Below are 20295 nucleotides of genomic sequence, written 5' to 3' on the forward strand. Positions count from 1 at the left end.
CTCAGTAAGAGTGCTGTATCTGTAATGATAGACTTTCTGCCATAAGTTAAGAGTCCTAGCCTAAGGATTCAATACCCCTGGATTCCAATTAGCCAACCCTTGAGCATACAGTAGTAAAAAAAGAAAAAAGAAAATATCCAAACAATCTTTGGGGTGGCTGAGAACACTATAAACACTCACAAATGGCTTCCAATACATATCTTTTCCAAACCTTGATCCCTTCTCCCATTCACCAAAGCGATAAATTTGAAAGAATGGGGAATTATCCATGCCTTTATTCCAAAAGAATGCACATATTACCTGGAAGATTTTGGTAACATCTTGGACAGCAAGATGAGAAAAAGCTGAAAAACAATGGGGTAACAGAAAATAATAATAGACATTTAAAGTCAAACTGGGGGACAAATAAGTTTTTCAAAGTTCTAGAGCCCTCTTGCCCATCAGTGTGGAGCAAACTATTTCAAGCTGAATCTAATGACTTGACCGCATTCTCTTACTAAGAGGGCTAGATTTGATTGAAATTGTTCACTCTCTTGATAAAATCCAGGGAAATAAAACTAACAAATAATACTATTCACCTGTGTTTTAAGGCTACAACTGTTAATAAGGCAGACCTTTCATACCAGATACGTGGTCCTTCCTAGAGCAATGCTGCTACAGGGTATCTACCTTTGGAGCTAGTCAAAGACCCACTCAGAAATCTCATTTTTTTTTTCTTTCTTTTTCTTGTTGCAAATACCTACACGTCATAGCATTTAACACACTGAATATTGGGTAAGATTACTGAAATAATTCCATCTTGGTGGTCAACTTCTTAAAAATGCCAATATAGGTTGGTATAGGCTTCAGAAACTCAAATGTACAGCATATTCGTTTATACCAAGGGATACCCACGATAAAAGCTTTACATACCTGGTAATTATCAGCATTAGGAAGGATTCGCTTCATAAAACTATTGTACATAGCTGCTAAAAGAAACCTGGGGGCAGAGTGGACGGCAATAGCTGCTCTCCATATGTATCTTTGGGGAACAAATTCTCCAATGGCTGAAGATATTGAAGGCAAGTAGTTAGGGACCTGTGAGGCAGAAAGGTCAACATAATATCACAAATTTGAAGATAATTTGAATTTTTCCTAACCATACAAACCTTAGCTATTTACATTGGGTTTACCTTTTAGCGTAGCTGAAATGGGCGAGCCATTAGATTTAACGAGGTTTGTATTACCCCCGCGCTAGTTAGCAGGGGGGTAGGGGAGTGGTAGCTAGCTACCCCTCCCCCCCTCACACACCGGTAAATTGCTTCACTTTCACTTAGAGGTAGGACTTGTCTTGGGGGACAGGGCTGGCGGGCAAATATGTGTAAATAGCTAAGGTTTGTATGGTTAGGAAAAATACAAATTATCTTCGAATTTGTCATTTGTTCCGTAACCGAAATACAAACCACGCTATTTACATTGGGTGACTTACCCCTTAGGAAGGATGGAAAGTCCCCAGCCATACTGGCTTTGGCTTTACCCGGGGACTCAGAATCCGAGTGAGTCGCACTCGAGAAAAGGAGTCCCTGCACCTCACAAGTTCCTTGCTCCGCAAGGAACCGTGTGGCCTACATAAGCTTGTGTGTGAAGGAAGAAGTGTGACCCGTCCTAGGCAGTTGACCTGGAGTTCCTGAAGGAACTCTGGGTTAGGACGTTCCCAATACCACCTCCTCAGGGTATGGGGGACGCGACAGTATTGACTCAATACTCGGAACACAAGGAAGCATGGTTTACCTGCAGAGGTTTGAGGTCAGCTATGCAGAGACCAGGATGCTGCTTCCCAGTAGAGGGGATGATGAAGAAAGAAGTAAGGGCCAGACATACTTCTTTCGTTCATGCAGACTAAAACCTGATAACAATGCCCTCAACCTTCTGCTACCTGTCCAAAAAGGGGCCTGAGGTTAGACCAGCTGTTGTGTAGCCACCACAGAGCGATAGAAACGTATCGAGACTCCTGTGGGTCACACCCTGCAGAAGCGGGCTGCGAAGGTCATTAGACGCTTCCAGACTCCAGCTTGTAGCACCTGCGTCACAGAGTAGTATTACTCGAAGGCGAGGGACGTTGCGATGTATCCGACATCGAGCTGTAGGGCGACGTGACGGGGGAGGGTCTGGATTCAGGTCGAGATGAATGTCCTTGTGTCCGAGCTGAAGAGGTATACTGGTGACTCTCCCCCGTGTCCTTCTTGTGCTCCCAAATCGGCTGCACGTGAGGACAAACTGCAGCTGTTCCCAAAGATAACCTCTCGATTCCTTTACTGGCAAGAAGGAGAAGGTTTTGGGTCATCTGATACAGAATGGTGACTCGAAATCTTGAAGGAATTGGACCGAAGGGCCGGGACCCCAAGATTCTGAGTCTAGCCAACAACTCAGGAGCGAACCTGAATGTTGCTTTCCCCTCTTCCTTAGAAAAGGCTGAGTCGTACGAGACTAAGAAGATTGCTTACACACTGGCCGCGGCCAGAGTGAGCAGGAGCCCCAAGACGGAATACGATCAGAGGCCTGACGTAAAGGGTCTTGAGAAGATCTCTTAAGGGACTAAAAAGTCCGAACCATGCTCCATGTTGGAGGTCTCACTCCGACTAGGGTAGGGACGTTCGCAGCTTCGCATGAGCGAGGAAAGGTCCAGCGGGAAGGAAAAAGTTATTCCTTTCAGCCTGAAGGTCAGGGAAAGGCTGAGCGACAGGCTTCATTGCCGAGAGCGGAAAGGAGTTTCCTCCCGCCGAAAAGCAATAAGTTCGTTATTGCTGGAAAAGAGGCCTCAAGGGAAGAGGTATATTTCCCACGACACCAACCACAGAAGACTCTCCACTTCGCCTGGTAGACCCCAGCGGATGACTATCGCAGATGACGCAACCTCCGCCCCGCGACTGTAGCGGGTTGTCTCTTCTTGAGGAGGAGGCGTAGTGTCTCCAGGCATGAAGCCGAAGAGACGCCCAGGCTCGTAAAAGATGTTGCAGTGTGGTTGTTTGAGTAGCCTGTGCCGTGGGAGAAGCTCTCCCGGGAGTTCCGTCAGGGGAAGCAGAGGGTCCGGAAACCGTTCTGCGTATAGTCCCAGTGGAGCTCTCAGGGCCATTGAAAGGTTGACAGACAACCTGGTCTTGTTGAGACCCATTCTCAACAGACAACAAAGGAGGGAAGACGCAGGCGTCGATGTTGTCCCACCATCACCAGAATGCATCTTGCCAAAGAGTCTTGGGGTCTGAGACTGGGGGGAAGAACAGCGGAAGCTTGAGGTTCCAAGCTGTCGCGATCAGGTCCCCCAGGCCAGGACTTGCTGGTTACTAAAAGCCAAAGACCCCCAGGTACACTCTCTCTACAAGGCTCTGCTCAGATAGTCGGAGAGAACATTCCTCTGCCCGGAATGAGCGAGCCGATGGTGGTATTGAGAGGATCTCAAATCATTTCAATATCTCTACTGCAAGATGCGAAGGTATGAAAATGCGTCCCTTACTGGTTGGAACACGCCAGTACCATGAAGTCGCGCACGGAGCGACTCGGCTGGAGCTGTAGGATCTGTAGAGGGGCCAGACTACGGCCCCTAAGCCTGCCTGAATGATGGAGAGGTATCCTTCAGGTCCTGACCATAGGCCTGAACCGGAACATGCCCCCATCTCCCCCCCCCCCCCTTTCCTTTGACGAGTCCGAGAACAGCATAAAAAATGTGGGGAAAGGACGAGAATATCCACTCCCATCAAGAGGTTCCATAGGTCAACACCCGTTGCAAGTCTAATCGTTCCGCTGGTCCCATAGGGGTAAGAAAGTCCGGTTAATCGTTGCTTTGAAACCACCGGAACTTGGGCCGCCCCACAGGGAACTTATCCTGAGGCGACCGTTCGGAACTTTAGACGGGGTCAATGAGGAAAAGAGACCTAGGAAACGTTCCAAGGTAGGGCTGAAAGCTCAGCTTGACTGAGAACAGGTACTGCGACTCTCCTCAGCCTTGCCACAGTCAACTGAAGGGAAGGCTCGGAGGCGGCGGCAACAGTATCTGGCGTCCCCAAACGGTAACCCATGCAAGTACCGACCAGACCCGACGTTGCTTAAACTCGCTGGACGGACGAGAAGTGGGGTTTCCAACGTGGTAAGGTCGTTGACTCAATATCATGGCTAGATACTCCAGATGTTGAGGCAGAAGAAGAGAAGGCTCCTAGCAAATTACCATGAACCCCTACTCATGGTAAGGATCCGGAAACTTGTCCCGGCGTTGAAGGAGGTCGAACCCGAGCCTACCGGAGTTGACCAGCCCTCCAAAAGGAGAAGGAGGCGGAAGCCTGCTCCTGAGCGGCCATAAGGAAAGCAGGGAGAGTTCTCTGGGGAAAAACCTGCGATGCCACGGCGGGATCGCCACACTGCATCTTAAGCAGGAACACCTGTAGTCTAGGCTGAATTCCAAGAGCTTCCTGGAAGATGGATGGAATGGAAACTGAAAGTACCCGTGCTTCTGATCCAGGGCCTAAGAAGTCCTGTCGCCTCGTTACCAGTCTGATCGATTCTGCTGCTCCACGCTGGACGAAGTTTGTTCGACAAACTTGATCAGAGCTGAGAGGTCGGCTACTGAATTCCCGTCTCAGATGCTTTCCTACGAGAAAGGATCGACTGAAGAAGCCGGGGGATGAAGCCGTCGACGATCCTATGGAGGACCTTCTCCTAAGGCATGGATCATTCTGCCCAAACGGGCAAAACTCTTGCCGACCCCATGGCATAGAGGTTCAGTGACACTGAATTCGCTGACAGAGACGGCAGGCGCGATATCCTTGGCTGATCACGGAGATCCTGCAGGAATCGGCATCGGGAAGCTGTTATCCGGATGGGTAACCTTAGGCATCCTCCCAGCGAGAGACCTGCAAGGGGGGGTTGCCAATCCTAGAGTTCGTGAACTCTGCCGCTCCCTCTAGGATTATGGCCCCCCGGGAGAGCCTCCCGTGCTACCTGTTCCTGACAGGAGGGGACTGCTATTGGACACCTTGTCTTAGTTGTCGTAGCCAGTCCGATAACTTAGGCCGACGAGGCTGAAAGAAAGAGGCGCTGGAGCCCTGCAGGGTCTGGAAGAAAGCGCCTTGGAGGAGTGAAAACGGAAGTCGACTTCCTCCGCACAAACGCTGTCTATGTCTCTGTCCTTGGGCACAAACAAGCTCTTCCTAAGGATGGAAGGGTGTCTGAGATTGTCGACATCCACGGATGAGACACCCTCGGTCATTGCGTCCAGATGGTCCAACATCTAGCTTGCCCGCAAGTTCGAAACTTGGCGATGAAAAGCCAAGGTGCTTGAGCCCGAGAGGAGGAAAGTACCCAAGATCTTCCAGGAGCTTCCTTGTATAAAACCTCGGGTCGCAACCGAGGAGGAAAGGACCTGGTAAGCCCCTTTCACGAGATGGAGAAGAGGAAGGGGTAAACCAGTCACCTCTTGGCCGATGGAGAAATCTCGAACGGAAAGCTCCCTGGCGAAACCCTTCCAGGGAATGACGGGGAAGGGCTAACCCAGGTTCTGGAAAGGAGAATGTTGCTCAGACCTCCCTCAAGATTCTTCCTGCTCTTGCAAGTGCCATGCTCTGCGTTTACGGGGTGAGGCCGTGTTCTGGAAATACGCTCCAGAAGACTCGCCAGGCTGGCCATGTTGCGAAACCCCAATGGGAATCGCGGTCGCAATCGCCCTGGCGCTCACGCGATGGTAAATCAATGGTTTGCGCATGGCCGAACGTGGAAGCGCCCATGCGCGGGCACGCAGGAACGCAAACAAAAGTGCGCGAAGGAGCGCAGAAGGAGAGCGAGCGTGGTAGGAAGGGCAAGAGCTGGTGGTCGGCGAGCGATGACCCGTAGGCGAGCAATGGATACTGCAGGAATCAAGCCGACGTTCGCGCGACGGAACACCGTCGGTTCACGCGACGGAACACCGTCGGTTCGCGCGACGGAACACCGTCGGTGCGCGCGAAGGAACACCGTCGGTCCGCGCGACGGAACACCGTGGGTCCGCGCGACGGAACACCGTGGGTCCGCGCGACGGAACACCGTGGGTCCGCGCGACGGAACACCGTGGGTCCGCGCGACGGAACACCGTGGGTCCGCGCGACGGAACACCGTGGGTCCGCGCGATGGAATACCGTTGGTTCGCGCGCGGGCGAACATTGGAGCGCATGTGCGCGGTCGCGCATGAGCGTAGGAGCGCGGACACGTGGGTGTGTGGACGCGCAGGCGGTCGGGAGACCGATAGCGCGTAGGCGGGCGATGGTGCGTTGACGAGCGATGGCGCGTTCTGGCGAGCGATGGCCCGTAGGCGAGTGACAGCACGTTGGCAAGCGATGGCGCGTCGGCAAGCGATGGCGCGTCGGCAAGCGATGGCGCGTCGGCAAGCGATGGCGCGTCGGCAAGCGATGGCGCGTCGGCAAGCGATGGCGCGTCGGCAAGCGATGGCGCGTCGGCAAGCGATGGCGCGATGGCGCGTCGGCAAGCGACGGCACGTTGGCGAGCGGTGGTGCGTTAACAAAACGCTAGCGCGCAGGCGAAGAATCGTGCGGGTGCGTAGGCGATCGCTAACGCGTAAGAGACTAGTGATGGTTAGCGCGCATCGCGCTAACAGAATGCGCGCAGGTGCATCAGGTAGGTGAGCACTGAAGCAAGCTGTTAATCAGGTGATCCTAGACGGTCAGAAATAACCGTTGGCGCCCATAGGTGCAAAAAAGGGCGCGCAGATGTGCGCTGGCGATTGAAGAAAGCTGGCGCACAGAAGGACAGAAGTAAAGGTGAGCGCTGGCGAGCAGGAGGAAGATCTACGGCAAGACTCAGCCACCGGAGATCGTGGTCCACAGCAGGCGAGCGCTAGATCGCTACTGATGGTGTCCAGGTGAACTGACACGCGTGCAGATCGATGGCGATCGTTGATGCGTAGGAGATTGCTGACGAGCAGGCGAACGTTGACTCGTCTGTGGTCGCTGGCGAGCAGAAGGCAACGCGTGGAAGCCTGTGCGTAGAAGAAGAGTCCTTGTCCAAGACCTGAACCGAAGTTCCAGATCGCGAGGGCGAACGTGGGCGCACAGGGCGCGTAACAGGAACCAACAGGAACAGCAAAGATGATCATCAGGAGAGCGCTGACGAACAGGAAAGCGCTAGCGATCAGGAAAGCGCTGAAGCAGGAGAGCGCCTGTGCGATAACACTGAGCAGGAGAGAACACTGCAGAAGGGCGCGCAGGGGAACCCTGACACGCAAGGGAAGAACCCCCGTGGGAGGCAACCCTTTGCCCCGAAGGGATCGTTGTCCGTCGGGAGACTGATGTCCGTCGAAAGACCGTTGTCTCTCCGTCGGGAGACTGATGTCCGTCGGAAGACCGTTGTCCGTCGGGAAGACCGTTGCCCGTCGGAAGACGAGGTCAGACTGCTGTCCATCTGCACCAGGGGCGGAAGATCAAGAAGAAGGAGTTGTAGGCTGCATACGGAGATTCAAAAAGGCGCCTCTTAGCACCCTTATAGGGAGATGGGAGGCCCTTACGACGTAGCGGAACGGTGAGCCTTACGGTGAAGGCCGCCAACAGCAACAACAGCAGAAGAGTCCTCCGAAGAGGAGTCCCTATGAGTTTACTCTCTCGCGAACGAAAGAGAAACACTTCGTAGAAGAGACGGGTCAGCCAGTGACCTAAAAGGAGCAATCCTCCGAAGAGGGGCTCCTGCAGTTGCCCAGCCCCTTGAGCATAACTGCAGGTGCGACCGCTCAGCACCAAGAGCATAGTCGCACGAAAAAAAGGCAAGAGAAGAACCCCCCAAAAGGGGAAAACTCAAGCCTGGACAGGAAAAACTTCCCTCGGAAGGAAAGTTACCCACCCAAGGAGGCGAGCCTCCTGAGCGTTTTAAAATGAACTGGAGAGCTGTCAATCGTCACGGGAGTACTTCCAGGAGAAGGAGACACGCCCCTGACGAAGATCTATAGGGGAGGCAGCAACAGCCGAATCCCCAGGCCTCAACAAGACAGCTCACTCCGTTGTCACATTACAGAAACGAACTAGATCGGTAACTGAAAAATAAAACAAAAATCATTAGTTAACATTCATTCCCCGTGAAGGCTCTGAAGAGGAATCCCGAGGGAAAGGAACACAAGAATTACACAACAGGCACGTGCCCTCACAACCACTTACACTCACGGAAGGAGAGCTGTAATCAACACAGAATTATAACAATTATAACTATGTAACTATGTAATTATGTAATTTAAAAATGAATGAACACTAAAGAAAGAACGAAAACCCCGAAAGGAATCGTTCTACAAAGTTGAAAAATCAACAAATACAATTAGATTCATAAACTAATTGAGACAAAACGTACAGCGTAGCAACCCCCCCACACGGGAAGGAAGCTACAAAGGCGTAGTAAAGTAACGTAGTAAAAGGGTGAACGACCTCAAGAGAGAGAGAGGGAAAGACCGAAGTCAAACTCGATCGCGACCCATGAAATTACACCATGGTGGCCTAACTGCCGAGGGCTCCACAGAGATATCGTACACTACACACACAAGCACAACCTCTGAAAAGGAAACTTACTGATTTCTATACTCAAATATATACATAAACATGAGAAAATTTTTACATATACATTGAGTAAAAGAAAAGTAAGTGATTAAGTAAAGACAAAACAAACAATGGCTGCCAAGCGAGGACAAAGACAGAGACGTCTGTCCATGTCCGAGCCAAAAGTGAAAGTGAAGCAATTCACCGGTGTGTGAGGGGGGGAGGGGTAGCTAGCTACCACTCCCCTACCCCCCTGCTAACTAGCGCGGGGGTAATACACCCTCGTTAAATTCTAATGGCTCGCCATTTCAGCTACGCTAAAAGGTAAACCCAATGTAAATAGCGTGGTTTGTATTTCGGTTACGGAACAAATATATCTTTCCTTTGGGCAACCTTAACATTGACAGATAAAATTGTAATACCTATAACATTTGTCATCAATAGGCAAAGCAAGAATTATTTATTCAATCATTAGACCAATTAAGGGATTTTGACGAAGGAAAAATCTATTTCTGGGCGAGAGACCTGTGCCGCTCAGTGAAATACTCCTAGAGCACTATTTCTAAGGAATATAACTGCTATATATTACCAGAGAAAAAAAGCATAGGAATGCCAGGTTGAACCCAGCTCGCTCACCTATATAAGGTGTCGGTATAAAATACTGGGGCATGATAATTCACAACCAGAGGTCTCGCACTATTTAGATATCTCCTCTTCAAAATCCCCGCCACAGCGAGGTGCCGTTCAACACTACTACCACTAACCCAACCCACGCCAGTGACGTCACTCCTCATAGCACCCAAGGTTTGGGGCCCATGTTGGGAGGGAAGTCAAGGGAGGGTTCACTGGGCGGCACAGGTCTCTCGCCAAGAAATAGATTTTTCCTTCGTCAAAATCCCTTTTCTGGGCTCCGACCTGTGCCGCGCAGTGAAATAGTACCAGAGAAATGGTCCCAAATCTTGGAACAATACCTGAGGAAGTAAAATAAAATCCAAAATAACAGGTAAGAGGATAGCAAGACATAGTTGATTAAGGTTCACTATGTTCAGGAGGAATCACATTCCCTGCTGCCACTGTAGCAAATATAAGGCTTCCAGAGGTTTAAAGCAGTGGCGTTTAAATACTGTTGGAGACTTCCGGCCTGTATATTTAGTAAGTCCAGTGAAGTTCATAGTAATTAACTGAGGTAGCTACAGCTCATATATCATGGACGTGAGGGAGTGATGTGGGAATGATTCTAGGTAGCCCGTTAATGAAATGCAGAATCTTCTGTCTGAGTCCTTTCAGGATGATGGTTCTTCACCTTCTCTAATGGGTAAGGGCCCCGAGGACTGAACGGGAGATATGTTTAAGTAGGCTTCCAGAGTGTTTACTGGACATAAAGATGGGTCCTGCGGAAGTGGGACAATCTTCCAGGGGAACCGTCTGTCCTGGGGGTCCTCATTTTCGCTAAAAATCTTTTGTCAGGGGAAAGGAGTACTTCCCCTGACGAGAGAAATTCAATATGACCTGGATCTCTAGACAAGGCTGAAAGTTCTGATATTCTGGCGCCAGAAGTCAGGTTCATTAAGAACAAGGATTTCCTAACCAATGGAATATAATGGCAAGTCTCGTTAAGAGTGTCTGAAGCCAACTTAAGTACGTCATTCAGAAACCAGGAAACTGAGCTAGGGTGAGTTGATGGTTTCAATCTGGCGCAGGTTCTCGGGATGGATGAGAAGTATGAATCTGTAAGGGCAATATTAAAGCCAATTGTAAAACCTTCAAGGCTGACTTAATTTGTGGTAATAGTACAAGTCGCTAAGTCTGATTCAAATAAAATTCTGAAGAAGGTTACTGTCAGATTCATAGTCATCATCTCAACCTTTGAGTCCCTTAAAAACTGGCAAGTTTCATAACAGCCGAATCATACTGTCGAAGGGTGGATCCCCTCTTATCTGATTCTAAAAATAACGTATTTGAGGATCAATATCTGCACCTCTTGAGCTGCAAATTTCATAAAGTCCAGAAAGGTAGGGCATTCTGAATTTGAGGAAGCTAACACACAGCGAGTTGTACTGCTTGTGTTAGTATTGGATTGGGGATCTGTCGAGGTGGAGACCCAGTTCCACCAGAAGGGGAAACCCGTTGTGCTTGGGCCAGATGGGGACTACTAGAGCAACTTGGCCTTTGAAAGTCCTGAGCTTGTCTAACACTTTCATCGACAGATTTATTGGTGGGAATAGGTAAATTCTCTCCCAAGTGTTCCAGACTAATGATAGTGCGTCTGTGGCGTAAGCCCGAGGATCCGGGCTGGGAGCTACGTAGCACTCTAGTTGTAGTTGGACTTTGTTGCAAACAGATCTATCTGGAGATCCGGAACCTGAGAAAGAATCCAACTGAAGGACATTGGGTCTAGTGACCACTCCGACTCCAGCGGAGTTGTCCTCGAAAGTGCGTCCGCCACTATCTATCTAGAAGAAACCTGATATGTTGGTTTTTGGCTGGAGCCGGTTGCTTAAGGTCAAAAATACCGCCATGGCCTCTAAAACATTGATATGAAGTTGCGGAATATTGTCGACCATAGTCCCAGGACTTTCGTGTACTGAGAGTATCCCCCCCCCCGCCTGTTAGGGAGGCGTCTGTGTAAATGACGAGCTTGGGGGTGGATATTGTAAGGAAACGGATTTGCCAGATTTTGACCTTTGTCCATGGTTGAAGTCTTTTCTTCAGAATTGGTTGGAGTCGAGCCCTTTGTCTCGATATTACTCGTTTTCCTGGAGCACCACACTCGGCTTATATCTTTCAGTCTGGCCTTCAGTAGTATATCTGTTACTGAGGCAAACTGGAGGGCACCCAGGATTCTCTCTTGATTTCTTCTGGAAGACAATTTGTCTTTGAGAAAACGTATTGTGTTTTGCTATATCGTTCCTCTTGGCTGTTGGGAGACAGAGTGTGGGAGCATAGAACCCATTGAATCCTAACCATTGAAACTTGTCCTCGGGACCAAACGAGATTCTCGAAGTTGATTTGGAACCAAAACTGTTGTAAGAGATTATCACTCTGTAGTTGCTGTGAGGCAGTTTGCCTAGTTGAAGCCTAGAAACGGACGAAAATGCCTTGCTTTCGGAACATGATAGGAAACGTCTGCAAGATCCATAGGGGGGGTGACGGCCCCACAGAGAAGCAAGGTCCGCACCTGAGAGATGGTCAGCATGTGAAACTTGTCGCATTAAATGTAAGAATTCAGAAGCGACAGGTCTAGGATTATTCTTCGCTATTCTGAGTCTTTCTTTGGCCCGCTGAACAAGTGATCCTGAAATTACAAACGATTTACTTTCTTTATTGCTTCCTTTTGCAATAAATCGTTTTCATATAAGACTAGCTCTTCCGTTGGATGTTGATGAAAACTGGTTGGTGGAGGGGGCCATTCTATCCAACTCCACCCCTGACCTTTGGAAATTATACTGAAAGCCCAAATGTTGAACGTTCAACGGTTCCGGAAGATGTAAAGTCCTACCCCTACCTGAGAACTCCCAATGATTTGCTGCGGATTTACCTCCTCGGCCTCGAGAGTAGCTGTTGCGAAAAGTTCCTCTCGAGCTAGCGCCTCTGGGGCGCTGGTAACCCTGGAAAGCACCCTGAGTTTCAAAGGTGGGCCTAAGGGCTGGGGAAGTAGCATAGGAGGTAGTTGCTACTTGGGACTGAGGAACCAGCACGTATTGCTGTTGGGGTTGACCCTTCGAAGTGAAAGGTTGACTCCCTTGTGCCACCGGGATGGTTTGAACCACCTGTTGGGACTGCCGGTTTGGAAGGAATGGAAAGATCTCAGACTCTTTCTACCTCGAGATTGGTTGCTGGCCGGTTCGAACTTGTGCTTGGGGACTAAGCCCATCGAACCTTGAGGCTCTGATTGACCCTAGCAGCTCCAGACTGGGGCTTTAATGAGCTTGTTAGGCTCATGTCTGATAGTGGCCTCAGACAAGACATGCCTACAGCAACGACGTCTGGCCGCAAAGAAGTCGTAGGAATCAGACAGTAAGGTTTGAAGTAATGGCTTCGTCAAGACCTTAAAAGGTGGTTCTTCTTCATACATTAAAGAGGTCTTTTCTGCCATTGTAGCCGAGTTGATAGGTCTACTCAGGCGCATACAGGCTTCGAGCTCGAGGCATATCAGAGATTCCGGAAGCCTGGGTAGCCACTCACTGAACTGAATGGGAGCACAGTCAGCGCTTAATTTACCCGATGTGAAGGTCGCCGGGGCGTTAGTCCAGCAATCGTGATCCCCCAGGGACAGGAGGGAGGTCGGATGCGTTTCCTTCAGCTGCGGTAACGGCTTGTCCTCGTTTATTGCCTGCTGAGCAAGGTCCGATATCTTAGTGACACACGGAGTAGGGGTTTACTCCTCCACTAGAAACATCGTGTACGGGCTCATGTGAGGTGTTAACGTAGTGTTAACACACTCCCACTCGTTTAAGGGCCGGACCCAGGTGGACTGAGCCTGCCCCTTTGGGTACATTTTTGTTTCTTTGGGGACCTTGTCAAACCTTATGAGTGTCTCCTCGGTAAGGCATGCGAAACCAGAGAGAGGGAACTGTAGACCCGGCGGGTAGAATTCAAAATCTTCTACAGTCCGGGTGCCAAACCCTTCGATGGTTAACATACCATCTTTGAAGGGAGAGCGCAAGGCCCCCTTCCACGGATTGCTTTCGACGAATTCCGGGAGCTTAGAGGCATCCGGGATGATATATTGTGCTGTTGAGGTAGCCCATAACAAATGAGACCCTGTATGAGGCTATCTGGTTTAGCACTCTCTCTTCCCCCTAATGGGCAATAATTCCATTCAATTGTCAAGTTCACAGAGGCACCCGGAATCTTCCATCCTATAATTCGTGGTGACTCGGTATGTGACACGAGGTTTGAGCCAGTGAGCTACAGAGGTCCGTAAATTATATATATATGTATATATATGGATAAATATCAGCACAACATCGTGTTCAAATAGAAATAAATTTCTACCTCATCCCTGGGATCGGTCGCTGGCCTCTTCTAATGAAAGGTCAGGTTGAAACTAACCATGCCACGAGAGGCCATGCATCAATCTTGAAAGGGCTGCCGGATCGGAGGGAGCCTCCGGGGTCGTAGGTTTCAGGCCGGGCTTCGCTCTCGACCCAAGAGAAGTCTTAACTGGTTTGGTGATTTGGAAGACCTGTGAGTCTTTGGTAGGGCTGGCAGGTAGCTTTAACTTTAGGGACAACGGAACGTGACCCGACATCAGCCACGTGCTTCCTTGAAAACCCTAAAAGGAAGAGACACAGGGTCTCTTTGCCCTGACACTCCAGGCAAACCCGCCAACCCAGATCTAAAGAGTCGCCAAGGTAGAAGAGACTGCGAGCTCCGAAAGAGGGTATATCGTTACTAATGAACAAGGTAACTCCGTTGGGAATGTAAAATAAATAGATCGAGAATAAATGTTTAAATCGATCAATCACAAAGGAAATAAAATGAAAATCCCAAAATAATATATCCGAAGTTATAATTATAGATAGTAACGACAGGGGCACCTACAGTGTCCCATAGTAGGGTAGTAACCCAAAAAGATCCGGGTGTTCCGAATTCTTAAAATAGACCGGTATGAAACCAGGACAAAAGGCTATGAACAAAATTTCGGACCGGTATAATAACCGGGGAGAAAACTTTCATAAATTAACTGACATTGTCAAAATAATTCCATAAAAGGTGAAGATTATCAATGAAATAATATTGTCATAGCGCGAAATATACTATCCCGTCGGTACTGGGGAAGTATAGAATAACACAAAGATACATAAGTATCCCATAGCAGGTCAGTAACCTAAAGAGATCCGGATGCTCCGAATTCTTGAATTAGACCAATATGAAATCGGGACAAAAGACTATGAACAAAATTCAGATCGGTACAGTAACCGGGGAAAAACTTATCATAAATTAACTGACTTTGTTAAAACAATTCCATAATAAGTTAAGGTTATCAATGAAAAAATATTGTCATAGCAAGAAATATACTATCCCGTTGCTACTTGGGAAGTATAAAATAAAATAAAGATACGTGAGTGTCCCATAATAGGTTAGTAACCTAAAAGGATCCGGGTGTTCCGGGTTCTTAAAGTAGACCGACATGAAACCGGGACAAAAGGCTATGAACAACTCTAAGACCAGTTTAGTAACCGGGGAAAAACTTATAAATAAACTGACATTGTTAAAACAATCCCGTAATAAGTTAAGGTTATCAATGAAATAATATTGTCATAGCTTGAAATACACTATCCCGTCGCTACTTGGGAAGTATAGAATAAAATACAGATACGTGAGTATCCCATAATAGGTTAATAACCTAAAAAGATCCGGGTGTTCCGGATTCCCAAAATAGACCGACATGAAATCGGGACAAAAGGCTATGAACAAAATTTCGAACCGGTATAGTAACCGGGGAAAAAATTATAAAAATTAACAGACATTGTTGAAACAATTCCGTAATAAGTTAAGATTATCAATGAAATAATATTGTCATAGCGAGGAATATACCATCCCGTCATTACCAGGGAGGTATAAAATAAAAAGGGATGAAAAAAGATGCAAAAAACAGTGATGAATAAATACAATCAAAACTAGTTCCGGGGCCCCCGGGGCCGGGGAACAGGGTTGGTAAAGTAAACTTAAAGTAACTTAAAGTAAACTTAAAGTAACTTAAAGTAAACTTAAAGTAACCTAAGATACATCCTTAAAATACATAAATAGAAAACTCCAGTTATGATCTAAAACTAATGTCTGTAATTGAATAGGGCTCCCGGAGGGAGGATATTAATCAAAACTGTGTCAGTGTCAACAGATCTTGTATTTAAGAGCCCGGAGGCTCCGATGTCTGATAACGGGAGGGTACCACGGGAGAGCGCGGGGGGAGCCAATGGAACCCCACTACCCAACCGGAGGTACCGGGACGAAGGTAATGATTCATGTAGAATATAATATAATGATATGGGATATTAATAAGTCCTATGCGGACGATAATAGCAGGAGGTACCGTAGGTGGGGACACTCCTAATATAAGTGCTCATTCTTACAACCATAGCTAAAAGCAAAAGTTACACCAAGGTGCAGTCATACCGACTAATCACGTGTGATAGTCCCCGGTGGTCCCGGCCCTCCCCCTCCCCCGACCGATGGCCAATCGGGGCGACGGGAGGGGAGGAGACGAAACCGCCCGGTATGAATGAATGAGACTAAGTCACACCCCGTGGGTACACTCAGTCCTCAATATGTCGGAACGTTGAGGGAAGACTGAGGAACAAGCATACTTGACCCGTATGTCATAACCAACAACCATCGAGTGAGAGGAAGGGTGTACACTGGAGGAGGGGGGGATGGAAAAGCCTCCCCAACCTGTGGGGGGGGGGGGGTATGGTACCGGGGAATCACCAGTGCGTAGTGGTAGACAGGGCTACCAACTGGAGATCCCCTCAACATGACATGAAAATCCCAAAAATATGATCATAACGGAGTAAAGCAATAAACATAATATCAATGCACAAATACATAAAAATAATTAATGAATTAAAAGCGAAATCACGTAAGTAAGGTTAGGCATGCAGAAATAATATGGCGAGAGAGGGACTCGGGCGAGTGGTAAGGGAGGAGCATGACGCCATCAGCAGATGGAAAGCAGGGGTACCAACCTAGTTACTGAAGCGGTAGATCGAACAGTAAAAACAACAAAATACGCGAGAGTCCCACTCGAACCAAATGTAAAACTAGGTGGAGCGTACGAAATAAAACTAAAAGGTTTAATAATAATAAGTGAGATGGTCGTCTTCCTAGAACTAGCGAAACAATCTCAAAGGTGACGCAATCCACCAACATGCACGAATGCAGGCATACCAACATAACCTACTCCTTGATGAAACGCTAACACTGATATCATAGGATAACATAAAGTTAATGCTAGATGAAAGCATAAAGACGGTGTACTATATAAATGTAAGGAAAAAACTCCTAAAAGTTCGAACAAATATTAATGACGGACGAACTAACGAGAAAAAGGGCAGAGCCGAACCATGAACGGTAAGAACGGGGACGCCGTTCATATATAAACACTTCTCAATTAATAAAAATAGAGGTTACACTGCCCAATCTCGCTAAAACTCATGGATAAAGTACTTAACTTCGATGGGGTATCATGGGAATCGGCCATCGATTATAAAATAATGATAAATCCAAGGGTAAACACAAGAAAAAAAACATGTTGGACTTAATAACAACAGTGCTATAAAGGAGTGACGTCACTGGCGTGGGTTGGGTTAGTGGTAGTAGTGTTGAACGGCACCTCGCTGTGGCAGGGATTTTGAAGAGGAGATATCTAAATAGTGCGAGACCTCTGGTTGTGAATTATCACGCCCCAGTATTTTATACCGACACCTTATATAGGTGAGCGAGCTGGGTTCAACCTGGCATTCCTATGCTTTTTTTCTCTGGTAATATATAGCAGTTATATTCCTTAGAAATAGTGCTCTAGGAGTATTTCACTGCGCGGCACAGGTCGGAGCCCAGAAATTCTTCTTTTTTCCAGCAGATATACCAACTAAAGAGAAAAAATGAAGGAAATTCTGAATATCTGTAATTATAAATAAATCTCTTTAAAATGTTATTTTCCTTAGTAAAATGAATTTTTGAATATACTTACCCGGTGATCATGTAGCTGCAACTCTGTTGCCCGACAGAAAAAAACCTACGGTCGGGATACGCCAGCGATCGCTATACAGGTGGGGGTGTACAACAACAGCGCCATCTGTCGAGTAGGTACTCAGGTACTTATTGTCAACAAGAACCAATTTTCTCCTCGGTCCACTGGGTCTCTATGGGGAGGAAGGGAGGGTCCTTAAATTCATGATCACCGGGTAAGTATATTCAAAAATTTATTTTACTAAGGAAAATAACATTTTTCAATATTAATCTTACCCGGTGATCATGTAGCTGATTCACACCCAGGGGGGTGGGTGGAGACCAGTATACATGTTAACATTAGAAGCTAAGTATCCCGTATTTCATTTTAGCAGTTATTCAAAATAACAAACATAAAATAAATAAGTACCTGGTAAGGAAGTCGACTTGAACCATTACTCTGCCTTTTTAAGTACGTCTTCCTTACTGAGCCTCGCGATCCTCTTAGGATGCTGAGAGACTCCTAGGTGCTGAAGTATGAAGGGCTGCAACCCATACTAAAGGACCTCATCACAACCTCTAATCTAGGCGCTTCTCAAGAAAGAATTTGACCACCCGCCAAATCAACCAGGATGCGAAAGGCTTCTTAGCCTTCCGTACAACCCAAAAACAACAATAAAAAGCATTTCAAGAGAAAGATTAAAAAAGGTTATGGGATTATGGGAATGTAGTGGTTGAGCCCTCACCTACTACTGCACTCGCTGCTACGAATGGTCCCAGGGTGTAGCAGTTCTCGTAAAGAGACTGGACATCTTTAAGGTAAAATGATGCGAACACTGACTTGCTTCTCCAATAGGTTGCATCCATTACACTCTGCAGAGAACGGTTCTGTTTGAAGGCCACTGAAGTAGCGACAGCTCTAACTTCATGTGTCCTTACCTTCAGCAAAGCATGGTCTTCCTCATTCAGATGAGAATGGGCTTCTCTAATCAAAAGTCTGATGTAATAAGAAACTGCGTTCTTCGACATCGGTAAAGAAGGTTTCTTAATAGAACACCATAAAGCTTCTGATTGTCCTCGTAATGGCTTTGTACGTCTTAAATAGTACTTAAGAGCTCTTACTGGGCATAGTACTCTCTCTTGTTCGTTACCAACCAAACTGGACAGGCTTGGAATCTCGAACGATTTGGGCCAAGGACGAGAAGGTAGCTCGTTTTTAGCTAAAAAACCAAGCTGTAAGGAACATGTAGCCGTTTCAGATGTAAAACCTATGTTCCTGCTGAAGGCGTGTATCTCACTGACTCTTTTAGCTGTTGCTAAGCAAACGAGGAAAAGAGTCTTCAAAGTGAGATCTTTAAAAGAGGCTGATTGAAGTGGTTCGAACCTTGCTGACATCAGGAACCTTAAAACCACGTCTAAGTTCCAACCTGGTGTGGCTAACCGACGCTCCTTTGAGGTCTCAAAAGACTTAAGGAGGTCCTGTAGATCTTTGTTGGTGGAAAGATCTAAGCCTCTGTGGCGGAAGACTGCTGCCAACATGCTTCTGTAACCTTTGATCGTAGGAGGTGATAGGGATCTTACATTCCTTAGGTGTAAAAGGAAGTCAGCTATCTGCGTTACAGAAGTACTGGTTGAGGAAACTGAATTCGCCTTGCACCAGCTTCGGAAGACTTCCCATTTTGACTGGTAGACCTTGAGAGTGGATGTCCTCCTTGCTCTGGCAATCGCTCTGGCTGCCTCCTTCGAAAAGCCTCTAGCTCTTGAGAGTCTTTCGATAGTCTGAAGGCAGTCAGACGAAGAGCGTGGAGGCTTGGGTGTACCTTCTTTACGTGCGGCTGACGCAGAAGGTCCACTCTTAGAGGAAGAGTCCTGGGAACGTCTACTAGCCATTGCAGTACCTCGGTGAACCATTCTCTCGCAGGCCAGAGGGGAGCAACCAACGTCAACCGTGTCCCTTCGTGAGAGGCGAACTTCTGCAGTACCTTGTTGACAATCTTGAACGGGGGGAACGCATACAGGCCTAGATGGGACCAATCCAGAAGAAAGGCATCTACGTGAACTGCTGCTGGGTCCGGAATCGGTGAGCAATAATTTGGGAGCCTCTTGGTCATCGAGGTAGCGAACAGATCTATGATGGGCTGACCCCACAGGGCCCATAGTCTGCTGCAAACATTCTTGTGAAGGGTCCACTCTGTAGGGATGACCTGACCCTTCCGGCTGAGGCGGTCTGCCATGACATTCATGTCGCCTTGAATGAACCTCGTTACAAGCGATATCTTTCGATCTCTTGACCAGGTGAGGAGGTCCCTTGCGATCTCGAACAACTTCCTCGAATGAGTCCCTCCTTGCTTGGAGATGTACGCCAAGGCTGTAGTGTTGTCGGAGTTCACCTCCACCACCTTGCCTAGAAGGAGGGACTTGAAGCTTCTCAAGGCCAGATGAACTGCCAGTAGCTCCTTGCAGTTGATGTGAAGTGCTCTTTGATCCGGATTCCACGTGCCCGAGCATTCCCGACCGTCCAGTGTCGCACCCCAGCCCGTGTCCGATGCGTCCGAGAAGAGAAGGTGGTCGGGAGTCTGAACAGCCAGTGGTAGACCTTCCTTGAGAAGAATGCTGTTCTTCCACCAAGTCAGTGCAGACTTCATCTCTTCAGATATAGGAACTGAGACCGCTTCTAGCGTCATGTCCTTTCTCCAGTGAGCAGCTAGGTGATACTGAAGGGGTCGGAGGTGGAGTCTCCCTAACGCGATGAACTGGTCCAGCGATGAAAGCGTCCCTATTAGACTCATCCACTGTCTGACTGAACATCGGTTCCTTTTCAGCATGCTCTGGATGCATTCTTGGGCTTGACTGATTCTGGGGGCCGACGGAAAAGCCCGAAAAGCTCGACTCTGAATCTCCATACCTAGATAGACTATAGTTTGGGATGGGACGAGTTGGGACTTTTCTATATTGACCAGGAGACCCAATTCCTTGGTCAGATCCATAGTCCATTTGAGATTCTCCAGACAGCGACTTGACGGAGCTCTTAAAAGCCAGTCGTCCAAATAGAGGGAGGCTCTGATGTCTGCCAAATGCAGGAATTTGGCAATAT

General features: G+C 47.9%; 1 protein-coding gene across 2 annotated transcripts in view; it reads right to left on the bottom strand.

Moving 5' to 3' along the window:
- Window positions 1-20295, bottom strand: part of LOC137650079 (post-GPI attachment to proteins factor 2-like) — a 614847-nt gene that overhangs the window by 540773 nt on the left and 53779 nt on the right. For both annotated transcript variants that reach the window (XM_068383148.1, XM_068383149.1), the window contains exon 2: window positions 913-1077. In XM_068383148.1, the coding sequence (XP_068239249.1) occupies window positions 913-1077 (165 nt within the window). The remainder of the gene's footprint in view (window positions 1-912; window positions 1078-20295) is intronic.

This window comes from Palaemon carinicauda, chromosome 11, assembly GCF_036898095.1.
Source record: "Palaemon carinicauda isolate YSFRI2023 chromosome 11, ASM3689809v2, whole genome shotgun sequence".
Lineage (NCBI taxonomy): Eukaryota > Metazoa > Arthropoda > Malacostraca > Decapoda > Palaemonidae > Palaemon > Palaemon carinicauda.